The sequence below is a fragment of the Oryzias latipes genome, chromosome 20, assembly GCF_002234675.1.
Source record: "Oryzias latipes chromosome 20, ASM223467v1".
In the NCBI taxonomy this organism is placed as follows: Eukaryota; Metazoa; Chordata; class Actinopteri; order Beloniformes; family Adrianichthyidae; genus Oryzias; species Oryzias latipes.
Genome location: NC_019878.2, coordinates 16,066,547 through 16,082,317, shown reverse-complemented (window position 1 = coordinate 16,082,317; position 15,771 = coordinate 16,066,547). Strand labels below are relative to the sequence as shown.

At 38.1% G+C, this 15,771-nt stretch overlaps 1 protein-coding gene across 2 annotated transcripts in view; it reads right to left on the bottom strand.

Moving 5' to 3' along the window:
- Positions 1–3,979: 3,979 nt before the first annotated feature.
- The window catches only part of jph1 (junctophilin 1), a 30,780-nt gene continuing 18,988 nt past the window's right edge, over positions 3,980–15,771 (bottom strand). Inside the window, exons 4-7 of one of the 2 annotated variants that reach the window (XM_011488873.3) lie at positions 15,330–15,448; positions 8,179–8,912; positions 6,980–7,086; positions 3,980–6,307 (exon numbers count right to left, since the gene is read on the bottom strand). In XM_011488873.3, coding sequence (XP_011487175.1) covers positions 7,006–7,086; positions 8,179–8,912; positions 15,330–15,448 — 934 coding nt within the window. In that variant the 3' untranslated portion in view covers positions 3,980–6,307; positions 6,980–7,005. The remainder of the gene's footprint in view (positions 6,308–6,979; positions 7,087–8,178; positions 8,913–15,329; positions 15,449–15,771) is intronic. The other variant, XM_004081020.4, reaches the window with a different exon arrangement.

Here is a 15,771-nt window from a genome sequence, read left to right as displayed (position 1 = left end):
TCGAAATGAGGTGACAAAATGAACAAACAAAAATATTTCTATACTTTATGTGCTTGATTGATTGATTGCTTGACATGGAGTGGGAAAAAGGGATATAACATATATAATCCCACCCTTATTGTAAAAGGGCTTTAGGTGTCAGCTCTTGGACTCGTTGATAATAACACCTATACCATCATTTCTGTCAAAGTATTGAGCATGTCTTCAAATGAAAGTTATGCAAAAGGGATTTTTCTGACAAAACACCATTTTACTGCACTATAAAACACATGTAACCAAGTCCAGAGAAATAGATGATCTTTTTTAGTAAGTTTAAAACAAGTCTTTGCTTTTGGTCAGTGGCATTGTATTGTGTGTCTCTATTTAATATTGAAAAATTATTTCCTGAAATTATCTTTTGCGAATAGAAGCTCCTGACAAATGATGATCCTTCATTTTATATAATTTAAGGTATGTTTAAACATAATGTTTTACATTTCATCTTCTTTCTAAAAAACGCTTTTTCACTTTGACCTAATTCAGGAACTTATTTTTCACTTCACTTTTTCAATTATGTTGGTTGCCAAACAAAAAAGCCAACAACAAAATAACGGATGTTAATTTGAAAAATCGAAAATGGGGAAAAAACACAACTAACAGTAAACTCAAAGCTTAATGAAATCTTAAATGTAGTTAAACAATTGTTGTCCTCACTTTTATAATTTAGGGGTATTTTAAAGGAGAAAAATTACAGCATTGGTACAAAACAAATAAACTTTGTTTTTCAGCTTTTTGATTTAGGTTTGGTTTATCATTTGTGGGATTTCAGCACAAACAGTCCTTCCAATGTTTGGAAACCACAATGACAACTAAGTATTTTACCCTGTAAACCAGGGCAGAATAAAGAGCATGTCAAACCAGAAGTGATATTTTTCAGAGATTCAGTCTCTGTTTGACTCACGATGAAAGCCTTAACAGGCAGTTAAGCGGAAATGACCATCACTTACTTTCAGTAGCTTGAGGCTCTTGCATTACAGTGATGCTGTAATGTATGTTTGAACTAAACAGACTCAACAAACACACCCCAATAGTAAAACACCATATCCCACATGTCGCTGAGTAAACAGAACACAGATAACCTTGTTGGAATCATGAGGGGTTTTGTTGTGTACACAAAGCTGCATGCGGGAACAAACATGCTCACAGTATATGACAGGCCAACCCAGCACCGCCTGTTCAAACACTGAGGTAGTTCTTTGATTTAAATGACAGACTGACAGGTTTATAGTTTTATAACGTCCATTCGTTTCTGTTTGTGTAACAGATGATTTGATGCTATGCTAAGCTAGTTATGCATGGAATGAGGCAGGGATCTACTTGATACTAATATCTTAGCAACCGTTTTGAAAAACGCCAGCCACTGATATCCCCTCAACTGCTTTGCAGTCTTATGCCAATTTTAGAAGTGCAGCGGGGTTGTGTTTTATGTAAAGGGAAGCTTAATTTCTAAGAACTTAAAAATAAACTCTTGTTTTCACTTTGGCATCCAAAACCAACAACTACTTCGTTTGTCTAGTCAGTTTTAGTGTTCCGGTAAATTTTTTGAGCAGCACGGCAGCTAATATCTAAAAGTTAGTCATAAAGTGCACAACATTCCTAATTCTTACAGTGAATTTGCTGGTTTAGACAGTAACATAACAGAATCAACGTGACCAAGGCATAAAAAAATATTTACCGGTAATGTAAACAATCCATATTACCTAAAAGTTTAAATTTGAAGGTTTGCAGAAATCACCTTTATAAGATATTTTAAGGATGAAAATGAGTCACTTAGGCTTTTATCTGGTATTTATACAAATAAAAAAACAAAACATAAAAAAATGAACATAAAAAACTATTATCAATTTGACTGAGCAAACTCATAGTATGTCAATGTTTTAAGCATCCCTCTTGACTCATATTTATTTCATGCATGCGTTAAATCTGGTAATATTTCAAAAGTCTACTAAGGGAATTATTTTTAACAATTTTTAAAATTAGCCCCTGTTTTACAATCCTTTCTCAATTTAGTCAATTTGATATGTGTTAATTTGTAAAGTTTTTTTGATAAACTCTTTGGAAAAACTCTTTTTGTGGCTGTGATGGCTTCTTAAACAGGGTGAGGCGGCCAACTGGTCCGTCAAAACGGAAAAGAGTGATGCTTAAATTGAATCAAAAGGAAATACCATGAATTTCTAAGAGATGCTGAGCTGTGGTAAAGCACTCAGTCTCCTGGTTCCGTTGACAAATTCCCCCCTGAGTGAAATACATATTTATACTAAAATTGCCTCCAGCTTAGACCTGTAGCTGTCACAGCAGTTCCTTGATTGCTGTGTAAAGAAAGTGTCATAATACTTAACCGTCTCCGGTTTATATTTGTCCAAGATGACTGGTGCGACCAAATCTCGTTCAGCTTGCTGTTCAAGATGAAAATAGCAACCGATTATAGTAACAGAGATCTACTATTATTGACCATTTCGGCCTGGCACAGAGGTTTTCAGTGCTATCACACTGTAGCTCCCCATATTAGGAGAACAATAACAGAGATTCTAGGAACAGCCTTGGATATACGCTAAAGCTTTTAGTAGAGAGCGTGAGTTTGAACGCTTCAAAGCCAATCAGCAATAATAACAGTAAAGATTTATTTCATAGTTTGAAAATGTCGTCACGCACTCGTTCAGCAGCAGAGTTGCTTTGTTTTCCTCCCTGGTTTTGCCCCACAGGATCTCATTATTAGAAGGTTAACACAATGCCACAGTTTGCTTGAAGATAAATGGAAGTGAACTCAAGACAAGACTCTAAAACGGAGGAAAGTAGACGTTTGTTTTATTCTTGCCGCATCGGTGTTTTCTGAAAAAAATAATCCTCACTCTGTCTTTCATTGTCATTTCCTGTTGGATTTTGAGCAACCATCTTTTTCAGAGACTAGATGAGTGAGTAAAAGATACATTTATCTTTAAAGTCCCAAAATTAAGTTTTCTTGTGGCATTTTTCTTACTATAGGGGACACATACTAAGAAAATTAAGTGCATAATTACATCTCTGAGTACTTCTTTATTCAAATCCTTGTGAATTAGGATAAGACAGAAGAAATGCAGTTGGAAAAACATTGTAGCTGTGATGTAGATGCTGCAATCGACAAACCACAAGCTTCCTGCTCCGCTCCATTCTGATGCATCCACTTTTGAACAATTAGTCTTTGGGGGTCGCCTGGTGGCTCCGGGGTTCAGGCACCTGGGGACCAGAGCTCCCATTTGGGGCCCAGTTGCCTGGTGCTGGGGCCCTGCTATATGACCTGGGGATGGTATCTAGCCTTTCTCCAGCCTGGCTGTGCGGTCTTGGGGTGGTGGTGATGGTAGGCTGGTGCACTCTGCAGGCCCTGTGCCACACTGTGCGGCTTGATCTGGTGCGTCGTGCTGGGGCGGGGTTCCAACAGCACTAGTCTAAGTTGGACCATGAATTGACTTTCTCTTAACACCTAAAACCTAGGAAGCCTGGGAGTTGGTAGCGGGGGGGGGAGAAACGGGTGGGCTCTATGATGTTTGGATCGGCCGGGCTGCTGCACTGACTGCCCCTCTGGGGGTGAGGGATGTGGGGAGGAAAATGAAATGAATTCGACATTTTATATGACTTTATGAAACCCATATTCCTAAACTTTACTCAATTTTTTGAGCAGACCCCAAATTACAGCAGCTTCAATAACAACGTTGTAGTTCCCGGTCCAGTCTTTGGAAATGTGTCATTTCAGATGAATGGACAAGCAAAGGAATGAGACATGATTTGAGTTGCTTTACTGTCTTCAAAAACTAAAAAAATATACATATTAGCAGATGTTTTAGAAGGATCCATTTAAATCCATAAGTCAGAAGAACTCTTTTATTAAGGCTTTCAATGTGGTCATTACAAAAAAGTGAAGACAAAAGAGGTTTGGCTGAAACAGAACAAAAAAAAGGCACAAATCTGTTTAACAAGGCAAAATATCTTTATTTTTAAACACATAAATTAATCTCCAAAGACTTTGCACAAATCATTGGGGTAAAATGAGCCTTTAAATATCAAAATTCTCTCATAGTTTCTAAATATGTCCAATAATCCTCAAATAAGTACATCTGCCGTCCATGTCCCCAAATGGTACATACAGTATGACCAGTTAGAAATAAAGTTTTTTTTTATTTTTTACCGTCAAACAATGTTATGTGTGCATTACATTACCAATTACAAACAAGTTATATTCATTGTCAAAATACAGATGTGCAAATTGTTAGAAAAATACCTACTCATACCAGATTCTGGATTGTGCTCTGTAAAAATCCATACAAATAGTATATAATAATCTATATATAAATATCTCCAACATGCAATGTTGCATTTCAAAAAAATATCCCACCTGCTGACCATTCTGTTAATCCTTCTTAAACACCAGTCTTCCTCATAATTATCATCTATACAATATAGTGATTTAATTTAGTGTTTCCGGTAGTTTCATGGTCAGTTTGTTAACAATCTGACTGAAAAAGTGTTGAAGTTTGAAGCGCTGCTCATCTCAATCACAATATATTCAAGCAAACTTTCAAAAACAAATTTGCGGCAAAGAAAACCTACACATATTCAAGCCCTTTTTTTTTGTCATGAGTGATGTCCACCTACACGTTAGTTGTACAATGAATACATAATTCATCGTGGTAAAGGTGACAATAAATGTCCAGCGTATAAATAACCACTATGAAAATCAAAGAAACTCATGCCATAATTGCAACGAAAGCTAGAAGCAGATGAGGCGAAGCTCAAAGCAGAATGCAGCTGATGACAACAGAATATCCCTCGCACAACAGATTTAAGACAAGGATGGCATCTCTTCCCCGCCCTCTCCCACTTTCCTCATCTTTTTGAGGTAAACAGTAGCACTGTTAAAGACTTCTAAAAGGCATGTCTCCCACTCCCTGGAGCCACATTCCCCATGGTCTCAACCTGAATAAACTTTCACTGTCCACAAGATCCAGTCTTCATGTTCATGCAAGTGCCCCTGGGTTAACTCCAGCAGCTGTGTGGACTGTGGTTTTGCATCTTGGTCGTGTAGTGACAGTTAAACCAAAGAACAGTGTGAAAAAAATTCAAGCAAAAAGGTGTGGACTATTAAATAACCTTACAACTGCTTTCATAAATAGCATTTTATATTTCTCTCATAAAAAGCTCTCTTTTTTAAAATTAATCTTTTTCAAAGTGCCTGATGTTAATCATTTTTGCAGAATCAGGCAATTAAATTTCTCAATTTGATAAATAAAATGTTGCTTTTTTTAAAATAAAACAATTTCTGTCAAAATATACTGAAATTCGTTGAAAGAAAAAAACATATTGCACATTAATAACATGGATGTGTAATGTCAAACTACAGCTCTGTTGCAGGAGATTAGCAAAATTCCCCCCAAAAAAGAAAAAGAATGGGATATTTTTATTTACTACTCCTGTTGAGAGACTTCTACAAGCACATGGCTGCAAGTAACATACATCCAGAGAACAATAATGAACATAAAAGTTACAGCGGAACAACAAACAAAAACAGAAACCTGTACCATGCACGGGGAGTGTGTCAAAGCAGTGTAACCTGGATTACAATGGACGGAGCTTTGAGAAAGCTGCAGTGATGTTTCGGTTGACAAAGTAAGACTGGGTAGTGACCGTGCTAGCACTGACTGCTGGAAACGGCCGTACCCAGTTTCCTCTTTCAAGAGTGGCATGAACCCCGGATAACATCTCCAAAGCCCCTGAACCTCAAGTCCCCCAACACCCCCTCCTCCACCCCGTCGACCACCCTGGGGCTGGGCTCACATCTCCCCATCAAAACGTCACATGGCAAAATAGAAAGGCAGCTGTTTGCTCCCGTCATCTAAAAGTGCATCTCCACACTCTTCCAGCAAGGTCCGCTATCTCTGCCAAGGCAGAGTGGGCAACTGAGACCTGTGCTTGGATCAGCATAGTGTGGGTTTCAATAACTTCTTTTTTTTTCCAAGACTGAGTATGTTTGATTGCATTTTAAAACCTTTATATTTTTTTAATATCTCACTAGACACACCTTTTCGCTTCACCTTCAGCAGAAACCAAAGGAGTATTAATTCTCAGGGCTGACCCTAAAAAGAAGGCTGAAGACAGATTGGTTTTAGTGATGCCTTCATCTTTACTCTCTTTGGTGTCATGCTGAGTCCTAAACACCTCCAGCCGTCCCTGTGTCTCACTGGCGCCATTTTCGCTTTTCAAGGCCAGCTATGCAACTCTACCAGTTGCCATGATTTCACTGCAAGAGAAAACAGTCAGGATTTAGCTTAACCTTTTTTCAGATCTTCAAATCCTGACCACAGACTGTATCAGAGACCTGGAATGAGCGCGTGTGACCTCACCCATAAAAAAAATGCCATACTGCCGGCTCCAGCGAAACATGGCCAATTCAGTTGCCATGTTTCCGTGATACGGACGACGCTGTGTTGGAGCCAGACGTCAATGACTGCTCCGAGTGTTCTGAGTCAGCGTTTCTATTGCAACTACTATCACCAATCAGGAGTGAGCGTGTTCAAAGTCCACACCCCTTCCACTGAAAATGGGCTAGGAAGAATCTGTCAATCAAACGTTCATGATGGGGAACCACATGCTTTTACTGAGGCATCTGATTGGTCATTTTATTACTTGAAATACTTGCAATAAAGAAAGTATATCATAAAAAAAATTAGGATAAACAAGAAGATTTTAAAAAAAGTAACAGAGCCAGAATGGTTATTCTGACAAATAGCTGTTAATTTAACTTCTTCACGGATGGGATTATTGGCTTCTTGGAGCCAGTGGGTACTTCCTGTTTGGAATGAGAAGGGGGAGGGATCGCTTTGTCCAGTTCTCATATACAGTCAATGATCCTGACACGTCGAGCACCAAATGTCACCAACTATTTTATATTTGTTTTGTAGAACAGACACACCTCAACTTACCTGAGACACAACATCATCATGTCAGAAAATGGACAAATATAATTGCAAGTCCGATATTCAACAGCATTACCATAGCAACTAGGATTGAGTTAGGACCCTGCAAGAAAAGGAAACAGGCATTTTTAATAAAAGACATTAAAATAAAGTATTAATGCAAAAAAAAAGACTAAACTTGCATCTCATTCCCTCATCTATTCCTTTTTTTATGAGTAGAGGAAAGGCACAATTGACTATGAACAGATCATCTGTCCATCACAGGCTCACATATTCAGACATAAAACCACACATACTCCCTTATAAAGAGCATCCAGTTAACCAGAAATGTTTTTGGACTGTGGGAGGAAACTGGAATACCTGAAGAAAACTCATGCATGCACAGGGATTTGAACCATAACCTTCAGACTGTTAAATGATTATATTAATGTAGTTTCAAAAAGTGGCTCATACCTTTAGAAGATTGTTTTAAAGAAAGCATGCATTTATTAAGAAGACTTACTGCGCACACTGTTGCTTCTGCCTTATGTTGATGCCAAATCTGGGGGAAATTTTATCCCAACCCAATCGCAGCCCCTGAAGAGCTGGATTTCTTAACTACATTTAAGTGTTCTTTGAATCTAGACAGCTTTAGTTACAGTGCTATGATGTAATCACACTTTAGATTCACACTTCAGACGGTTCAACTTCTGAAACTGGACACATCTTTACTGATAAAACGAACAAAGGCAGAAAATGGTGTTGATGAGGTTAAAAATCTTTCGGACATTTTTGTTCTGAAATCTTTAACTACATTTCTTTTCTTCTAATTTGCCTTCTTTAAATGCAGAATTTAAGAAAATAAAACATGTTTCAACTGCTATGAAAATAAATCCTTTTTAGTAGGCTTTGACACCAGAGTTAAGTAATAGAGTAAAAGTAATATTGGGTTTCATTACATTTGGCCAACAAGCTGTAACCAAACCCTGTAAGTTTATTGGGGCAAATAACGTTGTGGCTAAGTGGGATCTTTGAAAAGCTCATGCATCACCTCCAGTAGCAAACCTCACACATCATGGCATCACAAGCATTTTTACTCAAGAAGATTATTCATTTGAATGAAATAGATTGCACCCTCCTTATCTTTTTAGGTATTTCTGTTGCTGTTAGGAGAGTTTTGATCTGAACACACTGTAGACTGGAGAAATCAACTTACTGTTTCTTCTGCAGCTTCAGAAATTTCCATACTAGCTTTCTTTGTGTCTGCTAGGCTCTTTGGCTTAAGTGAATCCTGCTTCCTGAGTTTAGGCTCGGATTTGGTGTCTCGTACGGAGGCGGGTTTTGGAGTGGGGGCAGGCGTGCTGAATGACTTAGGCTGTGGGGGCATCCGAGCCAGAGCCAGAGCACTAGGCTCTTCCTCTACATCCTCAGGTTCGGGGGGTGGACGGACCCTAGTAGGAGCCTTGACATAGTAACTGTGGTACTCGCTGTGAAGCTGCCCGTTCACTGGAACCGTAGGAGGCTGCGGAGGGGATGCAGGCGATGGGAGAGGCTGGTGGACCTTAGTGGGTTTAGGTGGAGCTTCAGTATGGCTGTGAGAACTTTTAGGGCCATCGCTGACGATCAGTCTTTCTTCTTTACTCGGCTTCCCGCTGGATCGCTCCTCCTTGCTGGTCTTAGGAATCGATTTCTCTTCTTTACTGCTCTTACGGGAAGCTTTTTCTTCTTTGCTGACCTTGCGGCTAACACTGTTGGCGATCTGGCTTTGTTTCTTGCTGGAGTCAGGTGAGGGGGGGGGAGTGGCTTCAGGGCTGGCCACAGGAGAGACGGGAGGAGTGGTGCCTTTGCGGTAAAAGTGAGGAGAATCCTTTGGGGAGGGATCCTTCTTCTCAACAGGGACCTCTTTAATCTCCACAGGCTCTTTAAACTGTTGTTTTATGTAATCGGGTCCTGAGGAGGAAAAAGGGAAAACACACATCAATTAACCTGGAGATTTGCCTAATTTCATTTTGAAATATTATTCCAGTCAGGCCTGAAAGCTGGAAAATACAAGTGCTACTATGAAATACCTAATTATCTTTCATTTAAGGTGTAACATAAGAGAATATATAACCTTGCTTTGATTTATTTACCATCTCACATTTTTAAAGTTTTTAGCATACCTATATTCCTGCCTGACCAGTGAATTTCCTGCCCTTCTATTTAAATTAGATTTTAAAATAAAATGAGAAAATCAGAATAATTCTTGTAAGCATAAATGACTTTATTGTGGACTCTTTGGAGCCTCAGAACTCATAAGCCTCCCAGTATTTATCCCATTCCCAGTTTGTTTCATAGCTACACAACCAGTACAACCCACTACAAAGAGACAGAGACGTCTAAACATCTGCGGGACTTAACGTATCTGCCAAGCCTAATTTCACACCATAGCTCAATAAGAGGTAGGGCTCCAGGGGCACGCCTGACTCTGTTTGGGAACAGATTCCTGTTATAAGTTCCAATCATTTTCTAAATGGTTGTGACCATTGAAATGGCCCCCTGGCTTCGTCCTCATTTAGAGCTGAAATTCTGCTACTTTTAAAAAAACTGCTTATGCTTCAATCCTGAAACTTTTTTTTAGTTCCACATTTTTAAAGAAAAATGTGCATCTATAAGTTAGTTTGTAAACTAAAAAACTGTTTTTTAGTTTTCCTAGCTGTAATCTTTTAATAAAATAGAGACTGAAATATTATCATGAACTGTAAAACCCAATTGAAGGATTTTCAGTTACCGTTTAATCTCTTAAAAAATTACAGAGATGACACAAAAAAAAACATCAGGTCATATTTCTTGGTCAGAAATTTGAGATAATTGTCATAGATTTCTTTTATGTGGCCTAAATAAATAAAAATAAAAACAAAATGATTCAATTAGAACCAAAAACCCTGGTTATTTTGTCATTTGTATTTCAAAAGCAAAACAAGTAACTGCATGTAATCAGCTGTCATTGAGTTGTTACACTTTGCTTTCATAAACAAAAAATTACAAATGTTAGATTTTTTTTGTTTTTGGCATGATTTTGTACATTTTAGGGGGAAAAAAAACTTCTACATTTCCTTTTTGCTTTTGGCTGGTTGAATTTGAAAATATTCCATTATCCTTTCTATTTTTTTTCTAAAATACGCTCCTATGTAGTTCTTTAACTTTATCCTTATATTTATACATTTTACATAAGAGATTTCTCTTTGAAATTTGTATTTATTTTTTGCAATTTTGAGGAAGTTTTAAAAATCCAGGAGGTCTATCTGCAATTTCTGGAGGTTGAAAATTTTACCAGAGGTACTGCGACTTTTATATAGGCACCATATCTGCACTTGGTGCTATATTTCATGTGTGTTTATGTCCCTGATGTTTAAAACATGTCATTTACCAAGGCAACAGATGGAATGTAAATACAGTTTTCCATTCCAAAAGCTGAATAAGATGATAACAATAGGTGCATTAACAGAATGAAAGAACTACAGAAACACAAACATCCTCAGTGACTGGTCAGTCTCTGCTTCTTACAATGGTTTGGATTTACAGCTACACCATGGACTGAGACACATACCCAAGTGGGCAATCCTGTTCGAAGACTACAGACTTCTTAAGAAGAAACACTAAAATGGGCCATGATCTAAGCCATGACAAGACAGACATAAGAACATGACTCATGTTTTCCAATTTTAAGGATAAACAGTTCGTTTTAGCTTGATGCTAAAAAAAAATAGGCTTATCCGTGTAATGCATTTACAAAATCACTGTTGTTTCTGAAATTATTAGATTGCACGTTTTTTCGGTTAATCTGCAGGTTGCTGGTTCTTTTTAGTGTTAATCCACATTCCATTTTCTGCTCCAGTGCATCCTTAGCAAAACAGAGTTATACACACGCACAGTCGCACACATACAAAACATAGAGTGGATGTTCACGATCCAGACTAACTCCTTCTGACCTTAATACAAGAGATGAGCAGCAGTAGCAACAGGGAAGCTTCTTCTGTGTGTTTGTGTGTGTGTGTGTGTATGCACTGCTAGAAAGGAGTCATTTTGTGCTGTTATCACATCTGTTGCCACCGTGCATCAAGAGAAGCTCAGCACAAGATTGAGGGAGACGTAATAATTCATAATCCAGGGTAAAGAAAGAAAACACAAGTAAAAAAAGGAAACTGCTGCCAAACAGGGCTACTTTTCAAAAAGAACATTTGACATAGTGAATAATCGGCTGCCGTTGCAGAATGAATGGTGACAGCTCTTTAATGCTGCTCTGTCTACTCTACAAAGAGAAATGTGTGCTTGTTCAAACTGTCCTGTAAGATGACTGCCTGGATCTAAAAGACATTTTATGTCCAAATCAAAATATTTCTTTCACAAGCCTATTTTAATTTTTTGGAAATGTATGCAATGCATTTAACGATTGCTGTAGAAGCTAACAAGTCATGTTTTTGAATCTTTAATGGGAGGAAAAGCCAAAGTTTTATCGTTTGGGATTTTTTCTTTTTGGCTGATAGAATTTAAGGAAATTTTACATTATCTTTTTTATTTTTCGCTAAAATAAGCTCCTAGTACAATGCAGTTCTTTAGTTTTCCCCTTATATAAATACATTTTACATAGGAGATTACTGATAACACAGCACTCCCTTGATTGCAGTGGATCAACTGTGCTGAGCAGAAGTTCGCAAACAAGTGGAGGGCAGTAAATCAAATTGACTGCAAACACTCAGTTCAAACTTCCCTACAGATAAAAAAGGAAGGAAGAAAACTGCCTAGTTTGGGATTTTGCAAAGAAAGGATTCATACTGAGTTAAACTATCGAGAAGCAACACCATCGAAGTTCAGCTGACGAACTGAAGATCTAAAATCATCTTTGTTATCTCCTTTGAAAAAGTCGATAATATAAAAAAGTCACACATAATTTTGGAGCAATAACCTATAAACCAAAGCAATAAATGATACTTTAGGATTTCAGATTTATCAGTTCTTTAATTTAGTGAATTGGACTGTTTATATAGATAACAGAGATAATGTCCTTTAATTTAGGAAAGAAGAAAAAATAAGAAGATCCAGAGACAGTGTATTTTCCAAAAAAATGAAAAATAAAAAAGCAAAAGATTATCTTTTTGCCAATACGTCTTCATAGTTGTGGTTCAGTCTGAGCAGTCAAATGTCAGATGTTTCTTCTTTTAAAGAAAAAAGAAAAAAATACAAATACTGAAACTTTAGTTTTTTCCCGCCCTAAGAATCTTTCTTTTCTTGTGTCCTTTAACCCATTTTCAAAGAAATAGAAAACATCAGAAAGATGCGCTTTTTGTCAGAACTTTGACAATAATGCCTAAAAAAAAAGAATCTTAAAAGTTTCTAGTTTGTCAAAAGCCATTTTGTGTAGTCAGTCCAGACACAAGAGAAAGGAAACACAACTCTTAGTTGTGCTTGTTTATAGTCTCTAATAAAAGGTATAACAGACGTATCCACTAAACATTTGCAAGAAAAATGTATTATTTTGACATTCTAGGCAGGTGGTTTTGCCAAAAAAATGAAGTATTAATCCACTTCTTTTGCTGTTATTGCTAAAAATGTCAGGCCCAGGTGGAAATTTAAGGAGCTACACCTCCAATTGAGTTGTATTTTTTTTCTTTCGTTTTGTCTATTATTGCCATGTTTGTGCAATACTTTACCAAGTGGATTACTGTCTCTTTTGAACGTCCTGTTATAGTTGAGATTCATGACTCAATTAGTTGGTTTTTCGATTTGTTTTTCATCCTCCCACTCACACTGTCAGATGGTCATGGGGAGTTGTTATTGTTTGGCCAGATTGCCTTCACTACTGCTGCTTTCTCACTTCCTCACAGCCACACACAGACAGATATATATGCATTTGGGCCCTCATACGTAAATGAGCTAATGTGGGTGGCAACTGGGGGAATGTAATCACTGCCTTATTTGCTCAAATCTGGTCACATGCCAGATAGTTTGGGAAGATAGTTACATGGAAAAATGTTTAATTGCAATATTTTTAGCTTCTTGTGTATTTTGACACGCTAAAGTGGAAAAATATACGTGAAACAATTTCAACAAAAGGAAAACATGCCTTGATTCTGGAAAAAGAATTGGGTCACTAAAATATTTCTTGAAAGTCAATAAAAGGTTTCCACATTAGGGAAACTGACGGAAAACTACTGAGCGAAATCTTACACCACAACCTGCTGCTCAGAATAAACAGCACCAGCTGCTCATGTTTGCATCTTTGGCTCTGACAGGTTCTTGCTGTCATTTTTTTTGTTTGTTTTTGCTCCACCTGGTTCAAGTGCACCTTGACTGGGTCGGGAAGAGCAAAGCAGGATCCCTGAAACCTGTGCCCCCTCCCTGCTCTCCCCGCGCCTGCTCTGTCCAGCGACCGGCTGAATGAAGGGACAGCTGCTCTGTGAGGGCTGGAGCAAGGTCCTGTCAGTGCATAAGGATTTCAGCTATGTCTCCATTGGCCCCCAGTGAGCACACGTTGGCACCAAATATAGCCCAATTAACGTCACGCCACAGGCCACGCCCCGCTCACAGCTCCCCCTCCAGGGTTCTGTTTGTGAATCGATCATAAAGGTCAGGGTCCTGTTCGCTCTGACCCACTCTTCCCTTTTGAAGCGCACACTCCCAATCTTGGCGATAATCTGCTATGAGTCTGAAATGCTAATTACAACAACAACATTCCTCAATCTCTATCTCTATTTGTTATCCAAGGGGATTTTTTTAGAAGTGAAATCATAGGAAGTAACATCATAAGGAAGGAAGAATTAAATCTCTTGATTTGACCAGTTTAGATTTAAATCATCGACATTACTAGTACATGCATTACTAATTTCCTTGAAAGTTGCAAATTGGGAAAATGCAGAAAAAGCTGTTATACTTATTACAGAATCTTTAAAAAAACTGGTTTGCGAAGATGTCACCATTTCTTTTTTGCTTCTGGCTGTTCTCAGGTGCCTGTCTGTCCGAAAGATACCTTTACGTAACTGAACGGTGGAATGCTTTAGCACAGACGTCAATCTGTCCAGCACATTATGATGACATTGGCCGTCTCTCATTCATGATCTGACTTATAAGGCAAGGACACTCTCCCCCTCAGACTTGTGGGCCGGCAGATCACCCAGCTTGCCAAGCATGACCACGGTTTTCCACAACACAAACAAGCAGCAAGATGTCTCTGAACTCGACTGGCCATTTCTGAGGCTTAGTGAATGGGTCCCATTCTTAATCTGTTTGTCACTCACTGTTTTATGGCGCCTATTGGCAATAGCCCAAGGTTGCATACTCACAGGCCTAAATATATTGCGACAAATGACAAAAGTGAGAATATTATTTGTTTTATTGCCATATTTTAAAACTGTCAGTCAGAAATTAGAATTAGCATCAAACTGGACTATTTGTGGTCACATTATTTCAAACTAACTTGTGTAATATAAAGCTTTTTAGACGTTTTAAATGTTCATGAGGTTTGCATTGTGCACCAAAGAACTTTTATCAGAAAAATGTATTTCCAAACACCTTAAAAATAAGTCTATAATGAGTAGAAAGGTAGAAAGGATCCATGTACAACCTCAAGCAATTCCAAATGTGAAAAAGCTCAATTAAATATTGAAGCACGTTAATAAATCATTTTAAAAACACCAAAATAATCCTTTAGTAAAGGGATATAAATTCATCTAAGATTGAAAATAGCTTCCATTCCGAAAACAGTAGTTTCCTTTAGACATTCTTTGCTTTGTGTGACCACAAACACAGGCCTCCATTGTGATCCGACAAATGATCTTCAGTATCTTGTCTTCCGAACCAAAGCGGTAACACAAATCTCTGTGACTTTATGCAGCCAAAGCTGGCTCAGTGCTGATTGTAATGCAGCCTGTGCAAACAGCTCCAAAACAGTTCACACAACATTATTTACGCACATTACCCATGGTGCAACATTGTACCCAATCCCCTCAAATATATAGCTTTGATAAAACAAAGAGGTTTATTGGAAATATTTAAATGCAGAACTGGTCTGTAAGATTTTGGATCCTTCAAGTAGATAAAATATCTAGAGTAAGATTCCTAACAGTTTAAACAAGTTTAAATCTACATCAAAAGTGACTAAAACCTGTTGTAACAGAAAATTTCCTTGCAAAGTTAATCAAATATTAAGCCAAATTCAGCTAAAAGGAGTATTGAGTTTCACCAAAGCTGTGGACCTCTTTGACCCCTGAGAGCTCCTTTAGTCCAGGGGTTAATTTCTCTGGACTATATTGTGTTTTTTCAGTAATATGTTACTATTGGGAGCAGTCTGTAGGATTTTTTGTCTGTGAGTGCTTGATCTCTCAAAGTTACCTGGTTGGTAGAAGTTGGGGGAGAGTTCCCTGGCAACTGCCCGGGCGATTTCAGAGTCATGCACGGCGGAGATTGCGGCCTGTTCTGCAGCCTCGCTTTTTGTTCTGGCATGAGCTGTTCTGCAGACACACAGAGGACGACAACATGAGTGAGCGGATAACAGGGACATGAATAAATACATTTGAGATAAACACATACATTAAAAGGAAACACTTTTTGTGACTTTGCTTCACATTTTTTATTAACTAATGTGCTAAACGTGGCTTCTTGAACACGCATTTTGCCCATTTGTTCACACTGGACAAGCAGGGAGGGGCTTCTTCTTCTTTTTCTTTTTCTACTGTTTACTAGCGCATGTCCTCTACCTACAGTCTGAAGAGGCAGGCTGCGAAATCACACAAATCTTGCTCCAGGCTTTTTCTTTCACAGCTCAATTGGGATA